Source organism: Carcharodon carcharias, chromosome 2 (genome assembly GCF_017639515.1).
Source record: "Carcharodon carcharias isolate sCarCar2 chromosome 2, sCarCar2.pri, whole genome shotgun sequence".
Classification (NCBI taxonomy): Eukaryota; Metazoa; Chordata; class Chondrichthyes; order Lamniformes; family Lamnidae; genus Carcharodon; species Carcharodon carcharias.
In genome coordinates, this window is record NC_054468.1 from 201017149 (window position 1) to 201037640 (window position 20492).

At 38.5% G+C, this 20492-nt stretch overlaps 2 protein-coding genes across 3 annotated transcripts in view; one reads left to right on the plus strand and one right to left on the minus strand.

The window, feature by feature from the left end:
* The window catches only part of pigf (phosphatidylinositol glycan anchor biosynthesis, class F), a 64689-nt gene extending 63384 nt beyond the window's left edge, over positions 1-1305 (plus strand). For both annotated transcript variants that reach the window (XM_041212904.1, XM_041212913.1), the window contains one exon: positions 903-1305. In XM_041212904.1, coding sequence (XP_041068838.1) covers positions 903-1016 — 114 coding nt within the window. In that variant the 3' untranslated portion in view covers positions 1017-1305. The remainder of the gene's footprint in view (positions 1-902) is intronic.
* Positions 356-19170, minus strand: rhoq (ras homolog family member Q). The gene is made up of 5 exons (XM_041212922.1): positions 18565-19170; positions 18201-18259; positions 11777-11941; positions 2881-2976; positions 356-1630 (listed from the first exon to the last, which is right to left on the minus strand). Exons 1-5 carry the CDS (start codon positions 18707-18709, stop codon positions 1475-1477), a joined length of 621 nt encoding a protein of 206 aa, XP_041068856.1. The 5' UTR covers positions 18710-19170; the 3' UTR covers positions 356-1474.
* Between the last annotated feature and the right edge of the window lie 1322 nt (positions 19171-20492).

Consider the following 20492-nt stretch of genomic DNA (forward strand, 5'->3'; position numbering starts at 1 on the left):
GAGCAGGAATCTGGTATTACCAGTGTATCTGCTGAAACACTCAGCCAAAACTTTAATGACTGACTAAAAAGTCTTACAAAATAAGGAATGTATATATCCTGAAACCAAACGCTGTCATCTTCAGTGGTCTAATTTTTGAAATTATCTTTTAAGATAAAGACCAGTCAGTTGGAACAGTGTGCAAACTTTAGCTTGTTGAATTTTACACAGGCTTACCAATGCTTATGACACCTGCTTTATTCCACTTGATAATGTTGTTGAATTCTGTAGTTTTCTTCCTACAACACTGGCAAAACACCATGAGCATTCCTTCATTGGCCTGAGCAGGGTAAAATGACTTTACACCACTATACGCTGAAATAATAAAATTTATTTTGGTATCAAACAACATTACAAAGTTGAATCCTCGGTATTCAGCTTCTGGACACTCAAAGGGGAGATGGTGGGGGAAGGAATCGAACTTTATTTTAGATGTAGCTTGCAACTCTAGGAATTTTGCTGTGTTTCACATTTCTATACAAGAGGGTGTTTCCTATATATTCATTTTAAATTCAAGAAAGACCTTGATTAATACAAGTGTGGTATATAATTTAGTGTTTAACATTCTTTAAATAACACTTGCCAGAGTAGGTGAAACTTACAGAAAATTGTCATGAGATTTAAGAAACGTTCTGTGCGTGTATAAATGGTGTAAATGAAACTACGAAAAGTTAGTTTAACTTTTCCCCATTTGCACAAAAGTACAGTAATAGGGAACAAATTTGATGCTATGCTGTACAGATTTAACTTTAAGCTTTTATAGCCAGGTTAGGCCCAAAAAAAACTAATTTTGGTTGCTTTAAAATCTGTGCTTAAGAGGTTCTTCATGTGCAACCCATCATTATAGTTGTTACTTTTCACAGGTGTGGCCAATTTCCTGTACACTTGGAGCAACACTTGGATTCGCTATCAGTCTTGTCGTCGCACCATTATGGATATACTGGCACAAGAAACACCTCACGTACAAATGCAGATGATTTCAGCAGTTGTTGAGAATGCTGTAATGTGTTTGGTTAAACCAACTCCATTCTGAACTGTGCAGAACCACATGTGGGTATTTGGCATCTCTCCAAGGCTATATTTTGTAGAATAAAAATGTTTACTTTTCTTGAACACTTGTGTTCCAGAACAGTTTGTTGCATGCCTCAGATGATTTGCTTCCTAAATTAAAATGAGGAAAAAATTGTAGCTTTTGCAAGTGAAACAACCCCTGAGAATCTTAACATTGTACTTTCCAGGGAAATAAATTCCTCCATATGACATCAATTTGCTATTTTTTTTTCCAGTACAAAACTTGTGCGGTTGATGATGAATCTAGATTACTTTCATCTTTAGCTGCAATGCACACTCATTATATGTAATACAAGCACTATTTTATAGTTGCTGGAGGGTTTTTCACAGTGGGCTGGATCAGCTTTTTTCTGTATCCTCACTCTCATGTGATCATACAGCAGTTTATACATCTTGATCCAAGTCTTTTTTTCAAAACATTTTTCTTTGGAGTTAGAATAGCTATTATGGCTTCATCAAAGACAGTCTTCAGTCCTTTCTGTGTTAATGCTGAACACTCCACATAGCAATATGCTCCAATCTGCCAGATGGACAAAAGGGAATGGAGTTACATTTTGTAAAATCTTGCAATTCCAAAAAGAAAAGTACAAAAATATAAAGTTTAAAGTTGTTTCATTTGTCAAATGTTAAATTAAAAAAAAAATACCTGAATGTAAAACCTGGATCTTTATATTTTAATCAAAACCACTATACTTTCCGTATTATTCTTGCTTCCTTTCTGCTTTTTCTAAAAGCACTAACTTATTCTCCAGTAGCTTTTCCAAGTGGCTATTTTGTGGACATAAAGGAGTAATTCTCAAACTGTAGGGTATAAAGTTTGGCCAGATGGGGCACAGCAAGCAGCCAAAAATTGTCCTTAAACTAGCAGAGAATGTGCAAGCCAGTTGTTTTGCTTTCATAGCCAGGATCAGCTGTCAGGGCACTTGTTATCAGCAGATGCCTCTTGTTCCTTGGGTGATTGTACCAGTCGATAAGGCATCCAATAGAAGGCCAATACAGTTATGGCCATCTTCAGCTAGGTCAGAGCCTATGTTGGCAACACCTCCCAAGAGGAAAGCAAACTGACCCTAGGGAAGTGGGAGAAGATGAGGAAAAGCAAAAGTGTCAATGGTTCTCCAGTTACTTAAGATAATTGCTCACAGCTATTGGGTTGAACAAGTACACAATGAAGATTTAAAACTGGAACTGACTCTTGCAGCACTCTATATCTAAGGCCAACCTTGAACATACCCATAAATTTGGTAGATTTGGCTTTGCTGCAACTGTACTGGCTCCTTCAGTTACTCAGGCACCTACTGCTCAGTGGTCTGCAAACTAACTGCTGATTTGGCCAAGTTAAATAACCTGTTTGCATTAATAAACACCAGTCTTAGGTTCATACTATAGTGCAGACTTGGCAGTATAAATAGCCACTGTGATGATAACTGAGTAATGAGAGCCCTTACCTCAGCCACCACGCCCTCATTAATAAGCCATCCACCAGGCTTTGAACCTTTGTGGTTTTGATGAAAATAGCTTTTTTTTTAAAAAACTCAATTGATATTCAAATATTTTGGCATTCCTTAAGAGAGATAATTGTGGTAAAGGCTCTTCTAACATTGAGAAATAAAACTGCTCTGTATGGAGGGAAAAGCCAGGGCTTCAGATCATGTAAAGTTTTGATCTTTCAGAACTGAGCAAGTTTAGACATGCTCCAGTGGTAAGCTTTTCCAGTCCAGAAAGAAACACGCTGTTTAATACCAAATATTAATCTTAAGTGAAACACTGTACCCCCTTTGCCAACTTCTCCCCTTGCTCTGTAGTCACAGGCTTTTCCTTCAAGGTATTTAGTCTAGTTAAAGTTCTTGGGTCATCACGAAGGTCAATCTGCAAAACAATCCATACAGAATATGAATTTCAGATAAATTTGAAAGATTTTTTGCAGATATTTCAAACAACTGAGCTTTTGCTAAAAAACAATATTCTGAAGCTCCCTTTGAAGTGCGTTTGGTGCAATGGGTTCAAATGCTGTCCTTCATTCATGGCCCTTGGGTGCAAATCCAACACTGTCCGACTTCCATTAAGATCAGTTTTAGTAGCCAGCACCCAGAACTTACAAGCACAGGATAATTTGGCACCAATTCTCACTGGGACTAACCCAATTAGGTGACATTGGCATTTGGCTCATCAAGGTATAAATTACTAGAACTCAAGAGTACCCATCTTCCTGAATTATTTTTTCCCATCCCACTATTGTGACCAGAGTTGAAACAAGAAAATGACATTGAATTTTTGTTTTGCAGTATTGCAGTTATTGGTATACAGCATGATGGAAGCTACTTTATTCTGTCAGAGCAAAACATTCAGTTCCTGAACACAATTATTGCCCCTAGTGTGCAAAAAAACTAATGGGAGTGTGGAATAAAAACAGAGAACTCAGAGAACAAGAGTTAATGTTTCATGTCCGTCTGACCTTTCTTCAGAGCTCTGAAGAAGTCATATGGACTTGAAACATTAACTCTTTCTCCTTCCACAGATGCTGCCAGACCTGCTGTGTTTTTCCAGCATTTTCTGTTTTTATTTCAGATCTCCAGCATCCACAGTAGTTTGCTTTTTAAGAGAATAGTGGAATGCATTTGTTCAAATTTGCTGTAATTCAGTATATTGCAATATGGTACAGTGTCCCAAAATGCATTTCTTGACAGCATGTTCAGACATGTTTAGAATCATAGGGTGGGATTTCCCAGTCCCATCGAAAGTCAGTGGACTTTTGGCTGTCTCAGTTTTCTGTTCCCACCTCAGGCAAGTTTGGAAAACCTGACCGTAGAATGGTTACAGCACAGAAGGAAGTCATTCGGCCCATCGTGCCTGTGCTGACCCTCTGAAGGAGCAGCTCACCTAGTGATATGTCCCTGCCTTTTCCCCATAGCCTTGCAAACTCGTCCTTTCCAGATAATGATCCAATTCCCTTTTTGAAAGCATCAATTGACCCCATCTCCTCCATGCTCTCAGGCAGTGTATTCCAGAGCTTAACCTGTTGCTGCATGAAAGTTTTTCCTCATGTCACTATTGCTTCTTTTGACATTTACCTTAAATGTGTGCCCTCTGGTTCTTGATCCTTCTACTGATGGGAACAGTTTCTTCCTATCTACTATGTCCAGACCCCTGATGATTTTCAATACTTCTATCAAATCTCCTCCACCTTCTCCAAGGAGATCGATTCTAACTTCTCCAATCTTTCTACATAACTGAAGTTTCTCATCCCTGGAACCATTCTTGTGAATCTTTTCTGCATCCTCTCTGAAGCCTTCACATCCTTCCCAAAGCGTGGTGCCCAGAACTGATGCAATACTTTGTGAGACCAAACCAGTGTTTTACACAAGTTTAATATAACTTCCTTACTTTTGTAGTCTGTGCTTCTATTGATAAAACCCAGGATGTTGTATGCTTTATTAACCACACTCTCAACATGCCCTGTCACATTCAATAATTTATGCACATAATACACCCAGGTCCCTCTATTCCTGTAGCCCCATTTGAATTGTACCCTTTATATATCTCTCTGCATTCCTCCTACCAAAATGAATCACTTCACACTTCTCTGCATTAACTTTTATCTTCCACATGTCCACCCATTCCATGAACCTGTCTGTCCTTTTGAAGTTCTACACTATCTTCCTCATGGCTCACAATACTTCCAAGTTTTGTCTCATCCACAAATTTTGAAATTGTGCCCTGTACATCAAGGTCTAGGTTATAAATATATCAGGAAAAGCAGGGGTCCTAACATTGATCCCTGGGGACCTCCACTATAAACCTTCCACCAATTCGAAAAGCAAACGTTCACCATTACTCTTTGTTTCCTGTCACTCAACCAATTTCTATCCATATTGCTACTGTCCTTTTATTCCATAAGCTCTAACTTTGCTCACAAGGCTGTTGTGCGGCACTTTATCAAATGCCTTTTGGATGTCACTAGTATTACCCTCACCAACCCTCTCTTACCTTATCAAAAAACTTGAGCAAGTTAGTTGAACACTATTTACTCTTAACAAATCCGTGTTGGCTTTCCTTAATTAACCTGCACTTGCCCAAATGGCTATTAATTTTGTCGCAAATTATAATTTCTAAAAGGTTCCCCACCACTGAAGGTAAACTGACTGGCCTGTAGCTGTTGGACTTATATTTTCACCCTTTTTTTGAACAAGAGTGTAACATTTGCAATTCTGCAGTCCCCTGATCCCACCCTGAGTCTAAGGAAGACAGAAAACTTATAGTCAGTGCCTCCACAATTTCCAGTCTCACTTCCCTCATTGCCTTTGGATGCATCTCATCCTATCCTGGTGCCTTATCAACTTTAAGTACAGATGGCCTATTCAATACCACCACCTTATCAATTTTAAACCCTTCAGGAGTCTAAACTACCTCCTCTTTCACCAGGGCCTGAGCAGCAGCATCTTCCTTGGTAAAAGCATATGCAAGGTATTCAATTAATGCCTCAGCCAAGGTCCTTGCATCCATGCACAAATCCTCTTGTTGGTCCTTAATCAGCCCCATTCCACCTTTACCACCATTTTACTATTTGTATGCCTACAGAAGACCTTTGGATCCATTTTTATGTTAGCTAACAGTCTCTTCTCAGACTCTGTCTTTGTTTTTATTTGTTCTTTCAATTCATCTCTGAAATTTTATATGAATAGAATTCTGGATCATCATAGTGCTGCTTTCTGATCGCAGCCTGAGTTGGTGTCATAGGTATCATACAAAATTATCTGGATGCTTTTTTTAGACATTGAATTATCTAATAATTAAGAAGTCTTTTTTTCTACAAATTGAGTCAGCAGAGTGATATCTGTCAATCATAATTTCACGAACAAAAAAAAGACAAAAACAACTTCCGATAAGGCAGTTGCATCATGTTGCTTTTGTTTACACACATGGAAGATGATCACATTACAGGGATTCCGTAGACTAGGCCTGCACAAGAATTTGGGAAAGAATAGCCCATTGCAGCAAATACATTGAAATAGATAGAAAATGGTTTTGAACGAGTGAAACAATAAATGCAAATTTGAGAGTGAATATGTAATAGGAAAGCTTTCTAAAATGACACAAGCATTTTCCTTACTTAGGATACAAATAGTCTGATGAAAAAAAGTCTGATCCTTAGGGCGATTATGATGTGGCTCTAGAGACCAGAGTATGAAATCTGGTTCCCCACTTTTAAATGTACATGCTGTACTCGCAATCATTTGACTCGCAACCAAACATGCCTCCACTTAGAACGAATGAAGCTCCTCTGAGTTATGCCAAAGGGGAAACAAATGAAATGCCACATGTAATCAATTAATGTAGTATTTGGCAAAACAAAATCAGCACTAAGCATAGCAAAATTAAAATTCACAATATGAACTTGACAAAAATTGCTTGGTATTTCCCTCTAAACTGCAGTAATAATGTCACAATCATTTATTGTCATGTGAAAATGGTCAAGGACAGAGGGCACATAGACATCTGGTTCCCGATACAAAGACAGACTTCAAAAGACTATACCCACATCAGACTGAAGATAAAAACATGAAGCGCTATACATTCTGAAGATGGTAACAAATGATTTCAAGGTTATAATCTAATCTCAAATTTCAGAAGCATTCTAAGCCAAGCATGCAAATATTATGAACCCTTCGGTCAGATGTCTGCCTTGTGATCACTTCCAATTATCCATTACTCTACGTTTTAATAGAGACTGCGATAATTTTAAGGGGCTCAAGTGAGTCATTTGACACGATCAGAAAAATCAAGGGAATAGTTCTAAAATTCCTAAGTATTTTTAAAGTCCTCATATTTTTGGAAACCAGACATATGAACAGTGCCCAGAATGTCTACTTCCAAATACAGCCCAGTATCTAATGAAAGGAAGGCATTTATGAAACTGGGTTAAATATTAAGGACCTTTCTAAATTTATGGAGAAGAGGTCTGTTTACAGATATAAGCAAAGCACACATGGTTCCAGAATGCCCATCTATAGAAAGCAGATCTTTAAAAAATTAAGTTACTGAAATGAAAAGTTCATATCAAAGTTTGATACTGATATAAGTCTTCTTGTTTCTTTCCAAACCAAATGGGAACATTTAAAAAAAGGTCAATAGGCAAGGCCTAAACATTCTGTGACATGAAATATTAGATGATGTCCCATTCACCACATGGTAATTTCTCAGTTGTGTTTTCAAAAGAGACATTCAGTGACTCACATCAGAGCACATTAATCAGCAAAACAGATCACAGTAAAGCAAGCGCTACTGAACATGTAACAAATTTGCATCATTAAAGAAAAATTAGAGCACATTTGAATTTTAAAATTGTGTAGTAGCAACAGAAAATTAGTCTCTTTATGCATGTACACGTACAATACTCAATTATAATCCAATCTAAAATTGGTTACATTTTATTTCATCTTTAAATATATTCCAGTCTTTTAAATACTAGGACGTTTCTTACTTTGTGAATATTTGAACTTTGACTATAGGTATGGATTGACAGCTTCCACAGTCAGGTCACACCAGCTAGACAATTTTCTTCCATTACCATGATCAAGGTTCACCATCTTGATCTCCTGTCATCATACCTTATGTTTTGTTACATTATTGATCTGGTCATGTTACTGGTGCCCAGATATTTCTTAGGGTTCAATCCATATGGCAAGATGGAGGAGCTGGTGTTATTTTGAGCCTGATGGAAGTATTGTACAATTTTCAACAGCCAGATAATAGAATTTAATATGAACTGCTATAAGAATTTTTTTGATTTTAAGATATAATGTGTTTGTATATATACCCACATTTCCTTTAACTCACCATCGAGTCATGTAAATGTCACAGTGTGTCTTTGCATTTTAAAATTCAGTGAACCTGTATTTTTCCCAGTAAGATCATAGTGCATAGATTGTAAAAGAATACCCATTGGTGTCGGACCTTATGAAGCCACAGAATTGATGTGGCTGCCAGTAGATAACAACCGACCAGCACTACAACAGGCTGAAAACTTAAGGTGACAATTTTCTTCAGAGCTCAGGAAACTGCAACTCACTCAAAAAGATGGGAAGAATTTTTTGGAAATATATATTGGGGTACTTAACATTGAAATTTTTTCTCCTAAACTTGCCTTCTGCTTTAACTCATAAGCACCCTTTCGAATTGAACATTTTAAGCCAGTTTGCCCATCAAAAACATATATCTTATTCTTTGGAAAATGATAAAAACAAGCACTAAACAAAAAACAATCGTTATTTAGTGTTTGGGAGCACAGCAATGCTCTTTGAAGAATAGATTTCTGTGGATGTTTAGGCAAAATGCATTGCCTTTGATTGTCCAATGTCCAATTGATCAAAATCTCAAATACCTCAAATGTGTATGCACAAACTACATTAGAAGATAGTTAATTATAATGCGGAGGTCCAATTAGCTAGGCAACAGTTTCCAGAGTATTGTACTCTTAGAATCAGTTTAAACATCAAAACACTACTTTATAGGCAGTTTATTTAATTCATTCATGTATTCAACTCTTCCAACGCCACCTGCCCCATCCCCCACCCCACAATATTTTCTCATACATCATTCCCAAACAAAGGGCAAATCTCAAAAGTAAATGAAGCATAGAATTACATAGCGGAGGTAGGAGAGTTGGAATGATAAAAATTGCAAGGAAAAGTGAACCAGGATTGCTTCTCCACCAAAAACAATACCTTAGACCATTCTATAAGCACTTGACGGGTTCATTATAAATTGTCATTAGTAACATCACAGAAATTACCCAAGCACAAAATTTATCAATGAAACTTCCACAGGCCTTCATTACTAAAACGTGTTGATGTTCATTTTTGATTTGGCCAAATTAGAGACTATATTTTGACAGAAATATATTCACTAGCACCATTTATAAGTGAAAAAAGATTCCTGTCACTGTGATAAATAGACATCTGTGTTTCTAAACTTGTGATTGAATCTGATATTCTGTGAAACTGATGCAACACAAAACTCTTCACATTCCTGCAAATAATTATCACTATCATGTTTAAAAAGTACTGCAGGTAGAAATATTGGGCTGGATTATATGCTGAGGGTGGGCTTCCTGCACCCACTGATAATTTTGGAGATGAGCCCGCCTCTGTTTAGTCAGCTTGCTCCACTTTCATTTTTTGGGCAATGGCCCTTTAATGAGAAGGGACTTCTGTCTATCTCCAGGAGGAAGTCCCACCTCAGAGCTACCGGCCAATCGGAAGCTAGCAACTCTGCGCCACACCATGATTGAAGGGCAGGAGGCCCGGGAGGGAGAGGAAGCATGAATGTCCCCAAACCCTGGTAAGTCCAGGGTCTTGCCAGAGCTGGTTTGGCAGGCCCCGGCGAGGTGGTTTGAGGGGCATGTTGGACAGGGTGGGGGAAGGATGGACATGGGAGGTGATTGAGGGGGGAAGGAGCCTTCAAGTGGCATGGGGCTGAGAAGGAGGCACCAGCCCCTTTCAATTACTAGCAGCCCACAAGGCTTAACCCGCTGAGCTACACTTTGGGTGCACCTGCACCTCCCCCAACCCCGCCCCCCCACCCCCTCTATATCGTTAAATCGGAGTGGCGGCAGGATGAGGCTGTTAATTGGGCATTAATTGCACAGTTAAGGGCCTCAATTGATCTACCTGATGCCTTCCCCGCCGCCTGTAAAATTGGCACATGAAATGGCATGGCACCCTAACTTACAGGTCCACCAGCCTGTTTTCCCCCAGCAAGTGGCTTATAAAATTCAGCCCGTAATTTCTAAACAAAAATGCACCCCACTCTGGCACTTAAAAGCCTTGTTTAATTTAGCATTGTATGATTCATGATTTTATTAACAAATCATAAAAGCTTCTGAAGGCCTCCAGAAAGGTGTCTTTTCCTTGTGCAGAGCACAGGGAATGTGACCACAGAAGGCTTTCCATTACAGATACAGGTTTGTGGCTGACCCCAAGGGATGGGGCTTGTGGAATTGGAAGGGCATATCTCTGTGGCCCATCAGGGTAATCCCTTGCCTCGGGCAGCCAGGTGCAAGGCAGGAAAGACTGCCAGGCTTGCTGGGGGAAGAGTGTGCATTGACCAAAAGTGATGGAAAAAATGGGCATGGCACCGTTCCATGTATGGGCCATGGAGGCAAAGTGGCAGGCAGCCACAGCCAGGAGATAACGAGCCAACACAAAGCACAGCAAGAAAGAAGAGGAGGAGGAGCATAAGACATTATCCTGAGACAAGGGGCTACTGTCTTAAGAAATCCTATCCCAACATGACCAAAACCCAGTGCTGTCGAAGGCTGCGAGTCTCAAGAGAAATGATTGGAAATATGTGCCGTGGTGGAGCGAGATCTTGTGTCACATTCGACTGATCCGCAAACCCTGCTAGTTGCACTGAAGGTTACTGTGACCCTCAATTTCCACGTGGCTGGTTTTTTCCAGGAGTCTGCCACACACCTATGCGGCATTTACCAATCAGCTGCCCACTTGCTACATCTCCGCCATCACAGATGCACTCTCTGCTTGGGTAAGGTATCTTATCAACTTTGCAACAGACATGATGTTACATAAATACACACACAGACGGAGACGGTGAGGGTCTTTGCCGACATAACTAACTTCCCATGAGTTCAAGGAATGGTCGACTGTACATATGTGGCTATAAGGTGACCAATTCAGCAGCAGGAAACCTTTGTGAACAGGAAATGTTTTCACTCAATCAACGTCCAGGTGGTGTGTGACCAAAAGGCCTTCCTGTACGTATGTGGATGTTTTCCAGGCAGCTGCCATGATGCTTTCATCCTGAGGCATTCACAGCTGCCCCAGCTGTTCCAGCCCATGCCACAGGTCAGTGATGGACTTCCGGGGACAAAGGGTACCCCTTAATGGGGTGGCTGCAGACTCCATTGAGTTAACTCCAGCAAAAAAAATCTACAGCTAAGGTTGCGGTTGAAGACTTATCTATTAGTTTACGGATTTGTTATATTAATCAGCCTATGTCTGAGTCACATGATTTAAAGATAATCTGGAGCATTTATTAAGTAATTAATACCATTTTACAACACACAATTCTGCACCAAATTCTTGTTATTGGTAAAATAAGGATGATATGAAGACCACATCAAGTTTGTGCTTTTTTCTTTTCTCTCCAATAATAATGCTCAAGAGTTCTAGTGTAAGAGTTCAGGCTGCCCATTTCTTCTCTTTCATTCTCCCCCCAAAATCTCTTTGATCTGACAATGTTGAGCTGTCCAGGCTGTAGGCCAACTGTAACAAATGCTGTTTCGTGTTTAACTAATGCAAAGTTGCAGCAGGGCAACTCAGCGAGGTAAGTAACGTGGGAAACACAGGCTAAAGTAACTGCCCTTCCCACTACATCTAACAAACTTTATCCCTCCTGTGCCAAGTGATTTCAAGTTATCCCAGTCAGCAAACCAGAAACATCTGTTTGGGAAGTCAGAGCTGTTAAGAAAAGGCAATACAACATCTGGGTAACAAACTCAGGGAAGGGAATGGAAGGTCTAAGTTGTAAAGATAAAAAATAACCACTGATCTCAGTATAACAAAGTTAGCTGTTAGTTACTATTTTTAAACTGTAGACACATTGGACAATGTTGGCAGGACAAGTTATTTAAGTTGCAAAATAGATGTACCTGTGTTCCAACTAATAGGAATGGAACATTTGGTGCATATTCTTTAAGTTCAGGCACCCACTCTTCCCTTACGTTCTGAAATGAGGCTGGATTCACGACCGAGAAGCAGATCAGGAAGACATCAGTCATAGGATAAGACAAAGGTCTCAGACGATCATAATCTTCCTAAGAAAGCCAAGTATTTGTAAATGTTAAAAAAAAGTAGAAATAAAAACAGGAAGTGCTGGAAATACAGAGCATCTCCATCTATATCTTAAAAAGAAAAAGTTAGGTTAATGTTTCAGGTACTGTTCCTTCCTCAGAAGGGTAAATACTCAATATCCTTTTTTTCCCTTTACGATATGGACTGACCTTTGTGTTATGTGCTTCTAACACTTTCCACTGTCATGAGATACTCTTGCTTCACAATAAGGGATTTGGGATATTTTGCAGGATAAATAAAAAAGTTACAAACATTGTGCATTCATTCTTCTAGTCATATACTTTCAGTTAGATCCATTTTTCATAATGAGAAATGCAAATACACACATAGATACATACTGGTGTGAAATGTGTGAGTAAGGTCAAATACATGAAATAATGGAAATTACAGTAATACAGACTCACTTCTGTTTCAAAAGCTATGTGTTTGGCCTTACAATATATTAGTTATTTCTTATGCAGGTGAACAGGTACAAACTGCATATTTTGACTAATCAAAGTTTTAATAGTACTACCCAGTGAGCTCTTTCATGCCACTTGAGTTTGGCTCTGTGGTTTGACATACTGGCACAATAACCCAACTCCTGGATTCCAGTTTTTAGCTGGGACCTCGAGTTGAGTTCCACCGCTAGCTGGAAGAAAAATCCGAAGGCAAGACCCTTATAAAAAGCATTGCATGTATTGACAATATTCTTGGAGCACAACCTGCTCAGCTGAATTGAGATACATAAATCCAAGTAGAGAGAAAAACAAAACAAGAACATTAACAAAGCCAATACTGAGGCACAACTTGTGCCATTGGGGCAGCCAGCAAACCATCTTTCTCTAGTTTAATAGCTTGGAGCCAAGAATAGAGCTATTTGGAATTATACAATACAGCCTCTCTCCCCCCACTAAAAATGGTTGGAGGTTGTATGTGTTGAGAACAAAATCTAAAAGGGTTATTTTTAGCATTATTATGCCTTTTTTGTATGGGATTGGGCTGAAATGATTTAAGCTCATTAAACCACTTTTCATAAGTTGGATACTGAACCATAATAAAAACTGCTCGTGCTGCATTACATAAATCACTGAAGACAGTAGAAATATTATGCAATTAGTTTTTTTTTGTAAAATTAATTTGGCTAGACAAAATCAAAGGCCATTGTACTATGACTCTATAGACTAAAGTATATATCCTTAAAGATTTATTCTTAGACTGCCAAACAAAACTTTTAGATATAAAATAAGTGATATTAAAAACCTATACAATAAATACACCTTAAATATCTTAAATTCTATACACCTTAAATATCTTCAATTCTGTTTAATGTGAATACAATGCATTAATATTCTTTAAAATACTTTGTACACAGCCCATTCACCTTGACAGGCTAGATATAAAACTGCAGTAACTCACTTGTATAATTTTCAATTTTTATTTTATGAATACTCAAATTCTTCCACTCAGATAAAACTGATATTGCCAAAATTACCAGTTAATCAAGATTTGTCCTAACCAATCAAGAGGTAGCTTAATATTAATTATTTGGATTGGAGAAATGATTATGCAGAGGAATGGTTTATGTCAATGGAACAACCATGGATGTGATGTGACAGTTTCTGTTTTTGCATCTAACTAATGCTGAAGGGGAGCAGGGGAAAGAGAGGAGGGGGAGAAGGACAAATCAAGTATGAATTTTCCTTAAGGGGCATCTGTTCAATTCATTTACACTATACACTAAGGTATCTGAGAGTGGAAACTGCTGGAGCAAAGTGAGTCTCAACTCATAACTTCAAAATTTTGACAAGCAATTGAAACCATTGCAACTGGAATGTACTAAAGCATATTTAAACATGTAATTTAGATGTTACATAATTCAAAACATCCAGAACTGCAGTTGTTGTGTATTTGCTTGGAATTGCTGTTAAATTTTCATGCAAAGTTAAGAAAAATTTAAAAAGGTACATTTAATTACTTAAAAGGCTACACTGAAAATTAAAAGCTCTCTAAGCACAAGCTGTACTATCAAAGAAAGATATTTAAAACCCCTCTCAGAGACTTAACCTGGGAAAGTGGTGAAAAATAAAACCTTATATTTATAGGGATAAGGCTGCTCTGAAACATAATGCATAAATGTTAAAAGCATATACAAACATTGTCTAATATAGAAATGATCAGTTTAATAATCTTTTTTAGCTTTAGGAAAAAAATCTGCAGCAGAATATATGAATTTAAAATTGTTAGGTTACCAATTGTAAAGTAATTGACCATCTGTTGCTTTCATGCTCATACTCTTAATCACGGCAGGGTAAGTCAATCAAAACCATCTGCCTGACACAAAAATAGATGGGGAGCATGTGGTTGCATTCCAACAAATATCAAAATGTCAATACATTGATAGCTAGAGAAAGAAAATCCTAAGTGAAGTAGTGTTTAAAAAGTATTTTACAAAAGAAAACAAGGGTGGATAGGAAGGTCTTTATTGATCTCAAACCCAAGATGTAAAATTTTCAAGCTTATTCAGTAGTCTTATTTTTGAAGTTAGTAGGAATATAAATTACTATCAAGAGTAGAATGTTTAAGTACAGCTTCTTCAGAAAAAGAAATACAGAAACACTCCCAAGCGTTTCCTTTGTTCAGATAGTAACACTAAGGTATGGCTACTAATATATAATAAAAATTAAAAAAGCACTGTGACCACCCCCCCCCCCCACCCCCCCCCCCCCCCCCCCCGCCCCCATCACCACCCCACACACAAACAACTATATTAGCCAGACCCATACTAGCTGAGACCATGCTTTCTGCAGATGTTGGTAGGTCAGAATCCAGTTTCAGCAGGAAACATTCTCTTGCAATGAATGCTACAACAATTCCAATTTTCTCTCTTATAAGTTAGAAAGCTTTTTTAAACATCGTGGGTACAATTTCCGTTAGTTTACTCAAGTAACATCAGCGCAATTCAGATGGATTCAGCCAGACCAATGCAAAAGATTGGAGAATTTTAAATAGGAGTTACTCCCAAAACCACTTATGTTCGTGTTTTGCCCCAAGTTTTATGCTCGTTCAAGATTCAATTCACCTGGATCTGACACTACCCACAGGAGTGACCACACCTCTGGTCAAAATTGCAAGATTCCACCAAATTTGCTGGTTAGGGAAGGCACTTTAAATTGGGCTCCCTTCCTTCGGCACATAGACACATGTTATAAGTTTTCTCAAAACAACAATATTAATTCACTAAGAAACTCACATATACATAAATGAAACTATTAATTGGTTCCATATAGTTTTTTTAAAGAAGTCATTTTTAAAATCAAGTTTTTTCACAGTTGGAGGGCTGGACACCCCTATTAAAAATGCTAAGTTTTAGTAATAAGCCCATTTTCAGCTGTCACCTTAGTTGTCAGAATCTAGGGTGACGGGATTTTCAAAAGTCCAAACAGGGACTCCCCAAGATAATGCTACCTCACAACACGAACAGATTTCCCTTTGCAGCTCCTCAGATGCAGCAACTTCTCCATTTTTATCATAGTACTACTGGAAAGAAGTGAAGTGGCTACAAATCAGTAAGTTTTCTTCTTTTCAAAGTCAATTCCCCACCAAACCCTGAGGAAACCACGCTGTGTGAATGCAAACAACTTGGATAGGCCCCTCCCGTCTATCTGTTGCCTATTTTCTGCCCAATTCACCCAAAGTGCTTTCCACACGTTCTCCTGAAATGTAATGTCACACTATGGAGCCAAGCGGCAGACAAATTGTGCCGACTGCAGGGCAAAGCAGCAAATCCAGGATGCATGCACATACCTAAATAGAGCTATTCAATTCGAACACATTCTGCTCCTGCAGAATAAATGGGAAAGCTGAAAACCAAGAGATTTCAACTGTTTTGAGGAAATCGTCGGGACACTAGGAGTTTAATGAAAATCTGAGACGGCACCACCAAAACCAGGGCATCCAGTCACCCTATTACAGTCACATTTTTGACTTCACCAATTCAATTTTATTGGATTGTTCTGACATTTTGTTCCCCATTCCTTTAAAAATGTAATATTTTAAAATGCAAGTTGTTGCCAATCAATTCAAACTTCAGCAAAGCAAATCAATTAGATTACAAGTGAACCCAGTCTTCCTTCAGTACTGATGGTGAGGGATAAGAAAGTAATAAGCAGGATTCTCATACAGAACCTTTAGCTTCTGAGCAGACACACAACCTGTAGTCACTATCATAACTAACATATGTCCACACATCAGAAATGAACATCAAAACATGATGGGTCTAGAGTAGCGTAACTAAAATTTACTTCACATATTTAAGTATTACACCTTCAAATTTAGTTTGTAACTTTTTTTTGGAAAAGGGGTTCTTTATTAATCAGCTTCCACTGATCACTCAAGGAAGTACTTAAGTAAGCATAACAGGAAGTGCCTTCAACGTTAACCTTTCTAGCTAAGCAAAATGCAGCATTTTAATTTGAAAAGGTCATGTTTATTAGGCTTATCTAGAGTTGTGCCTACTAAAAAAGAATATAATCAGAAGTTTAAAAGATTTCTTGAGCAGTTTAACAACCAAAATTAGCATCACCGTCTGAAAATTTTAACTCCATATCTATTTGATTGGAGTGTTACGATGGATGACTGACTACCAGATAGCCACTATTCTGAAAACCTCTTATAAGGTTATGTTTATGCAGATTATGCTCTTCAGAAGTCAAAGTACTTAATTTAATTTTTTTAATACATTTTTAAAGGCACAAAGTTTGCAGTTATTAATTATTGGATGATTTAAAAATTTAGTGCAAAAAAATGGCAGAATGATCGATATACACAAAAAAAGGGAAAAATGAAAAGTATAGCCAAAATATGCTTGTCCTTCAACTCAAATTGAACAATACCAGGAAAACTATCACATACTTGATAAAAAGAAGTATTGTTTGATCATATAAATGTTCACATGGTCAAATACATAACTGAATTGCCAGCAATTTATCTGTGCAGTTTTATTCACTTTAAACCCAAGTATGCAATTTTGCATAAATTTTCAAACATAACCGTTTAAATTTTTCCACATAAACTATAATTTTCTACCCAAAGCATTAATCTATTAATAAGAATTCAATAGAGGACAAATGTTAACAATATCTATCCATAACACAATGCAGCTCACACAGAGTAAAATAAATCAAGGTTTCTTCGCTCATTAAACAAGATACACACAAATCTAAAAACATATATTTTTCAAATCCCAATATCTTGCTGATTTAGGGGGTACTGGTTTCACCATTATTCAATTTTCTTGGCCCATCTTTAGCAAACCAGCATATGATAACCATTTGAAAAATTAGCTACCTTATTGTCAAAGGGTCTTTTCCCCATTACCCTTCAGCCCAAAAAGTTCTTCAGCTGCAAATTGCGGAAATTGCAAATCATTCATGGGTGATGGTGCATGATGGGAATCTATAGCCCACCTTCTTAACTAATGAAATTTAAGGATAGAGAACGAAACCGAGTAAAGGATAGAGAAAGAAATAGGGTAGATTAAAGTCAAATTAGGATGAGGAAGAAAGAGGGAAAGGAAGATTAGATTAGGAGTGAGAATAAAAGAGGCAAAGGAAAGGAAAGAAAGAAAAAATTGTTTTTTTAAAAAAACCTCTACAAACAATTTACTAGCTCCAGGGGTGAGATGCCACAGTTTTAACTGTTTCCTTTCTGGACATTTAAACGTGTGTGGAATTGCAGATACATAAATCTTGTTAATAAAATGTCCTTACATTGGAAATACCAGCCGTAACTTTCTGTGCTGAGTTCAATTAATATTTATGGCAGAAATCCAGCACTTTCTTGAGACTCTTGGGGAGGTTGATGGTGGGTTCCAGTTTTGCAGGGGAAACTGTAATTCACAACTCATGACCCTATCTCTTCCTCACCACAAACTGCTGGGGTTAGGGGATTGGAGGTTTAGGCACAGTTAACAGCAAGCACTGTGGGCTTGAATGTTTGGGCCATTGACTCTTTATATCACAACTTGCACAAAACGCCTCCCCAGGGAATTCAGCTCGAAGAAAATAGAAAGAGACATTCTTACCCAAGAGTATGGAAACAAATCCTGTGTCACATTCTATGAGGCAGAGACTGCGAAACTTCCCCATACTAAAACACATACATCCCACAGCATGCGTAAGAAAATTTTAAACTAGTTCCCTTTTCTTGAAAGATGTTAAAAAAAATACAATCTCAACTCACCTGTCCTGCAGTGTCATAAAGTCCAAGGAGATACTGTTTACCTCCCACGGTGACAGTGACTGTCCAAACAGGAAAAGAAGATGTATTTTACTAGTTACATGGAAATACTACAGTAACTGGCAGAATAATGTAGCAAATGTTTTTAATTAATAGCGGGTGAAACATTTATCCAAAAGGCAGACGTCTGATTGAAAAAGACTTGAGCCAGACAATGAAACTTTACTGAAACTTTCCCAAAAGTTCGCGTTCAGCTTTATGAGCTGGGATGAATTTGAAAACAAAAATTAAAACTTCTCCAAATTAAAAACAAAATCAAACAATATACATGATATATAATATATATATCTTATATTAAAAATGTTACCCGCATAATGGTCGAACACAGTTGGCACATATTCCTCTGGAAAAGCATCGTTCGCGTAGCTCATCAGCAAACAAGTTTTGCCCACCGCTCCGTCTCCGATCACCACGCACTTTAACATACTCCTCGGACCCGTTCCATTGGCCATGGTGCGGGCAGCTTCATTGCCTCTGAATCACCTTTCCACCAGGACGTGCCAAAGGTGCCATTTTCCACATGTTCAACCCGTCCTGTGCTTCTCAAACAACTGCATTCCCCCAGTTAACAAAAACAAAAGACCGTTTTAACAACAATTTTTCTTTAAAAAAACGAAACTGGCAGCGACTTTCCTCTCCGATTGATCTAAATGTGTCAAGAGGACAGGCTCTCTGACAACATGCACAAATAGGGAGCTTATTTGCTGCCCGCACTCAGTTGTGCTAAAACAGGAGACTTTGACACATCTGGATTTCCATCCACATGCAGCAATCGATCTGAGTGTCAATATTTAAAACTCCATGCCCCAGTTACTTTTTTTTGTGTCCCTGGTTCCCCTCTGTGTCTTCTTTCCCCCTGCCCACCGTCCACTGGCCACACTCCAGCTGCATTGTACAAGCAGCCGAACTTAGCCTGGGCAAGGAGGTGGGTGGGTGGGGACGCTGGCTGATTGACAGCCCTCTCCACCACTGAGCAGCAAGAATCGGCTGCCGTTAGCCAACGAGGAGAGCGCTAGGGCGAGTGCTTCCCATAGCACAAATCCAGAGAGTCATTGTATCACTGCTGCAGATATCATGTGACAATAAAGTGACCTCATCTATTCCGAGCAGCGCTGAGATTTAAAACAGAGTAACAGCGACACTGGTAAAAAGCTAGAATACAATTTGCAAGATACATTCCTTAAAAAAAAGCGCGTCAGAGATACAGCTGCTTTTAGAATCATTACCTATTCTATTGTTACAAACTAGATGTTAACCGATTCTTTTTCAGAGGGAGATACCACCCTTTTTAAAGCTGTTTTCCAGTATGCTTTTTTTGTGTAGTGCAGTCTGGATCATTCGTCATTGAGCTGGGAAACCTTTGCCATCCTAATGTCATCCCCAAATTGGAAGCCATGCGAAGGCACAAGAGCAGCGTGAGGGATCACTTTCCTTGCAATTTACCCATTAGGCCTCCACTCTATGATCATTCCGCCGGGCTTGAACCAGGTAGTCTGATTTTGGTGCTCACTGTCTCTCAGCTTAACTCTCAAGGTCAAAGATCAGGAAGCTATAGTCAGCCTTCCCTAGGTCATTGGGAGATAGCCCGTTATCCAACCATTACATCCACCGATATTCCTTAAATAAATTCAGAGACAGTTTAAATCCATTTGTTGGTCACCATTTGTATAAAGAACTTCCTGACATTACAACAATTTGAATGCTACCTTGTCTATGTTATTTTCATGAATAAAATGTCCTCCAGCTTAATGTCAGCAAAAGCCAAAATATTTGTCTTCAACTCACACAAGTAACTATGAACCTTCACCTCAAATCATCTGACTGCCCAGCTACCAAGTCATGTTAAGATCAGAGATTCAAAGTCTTGCATAATGCTTGATTATCAAACACAGTTGTCTTCCCCAAACCTGATCCATGCTGAAAACTGTTTTTCACCTCTGCCACATTGCCTGCCTCTGCCCTACCTTTCTCACTCTTTTCACTTTACAGCTGGAATTCTCCAATGGTTTCCTTACTGGCTTCCCTATTTATCTAGAATTACATAGGATTTATGGCGCAGGAAAAGACTATTCAGTCCAAGTGACATGTTTCTGCTCTACATGAACCTCCTCCTACTCTACTTCATCTTATCCCATCTGCATATCTTTCTATTCCTTTCTCACTCAAGAACTTATCTGGCTTCCCTTAAAGGCATCTAAGCTATTCACCCGAACTACTCCATGTAGTTGCAAATTC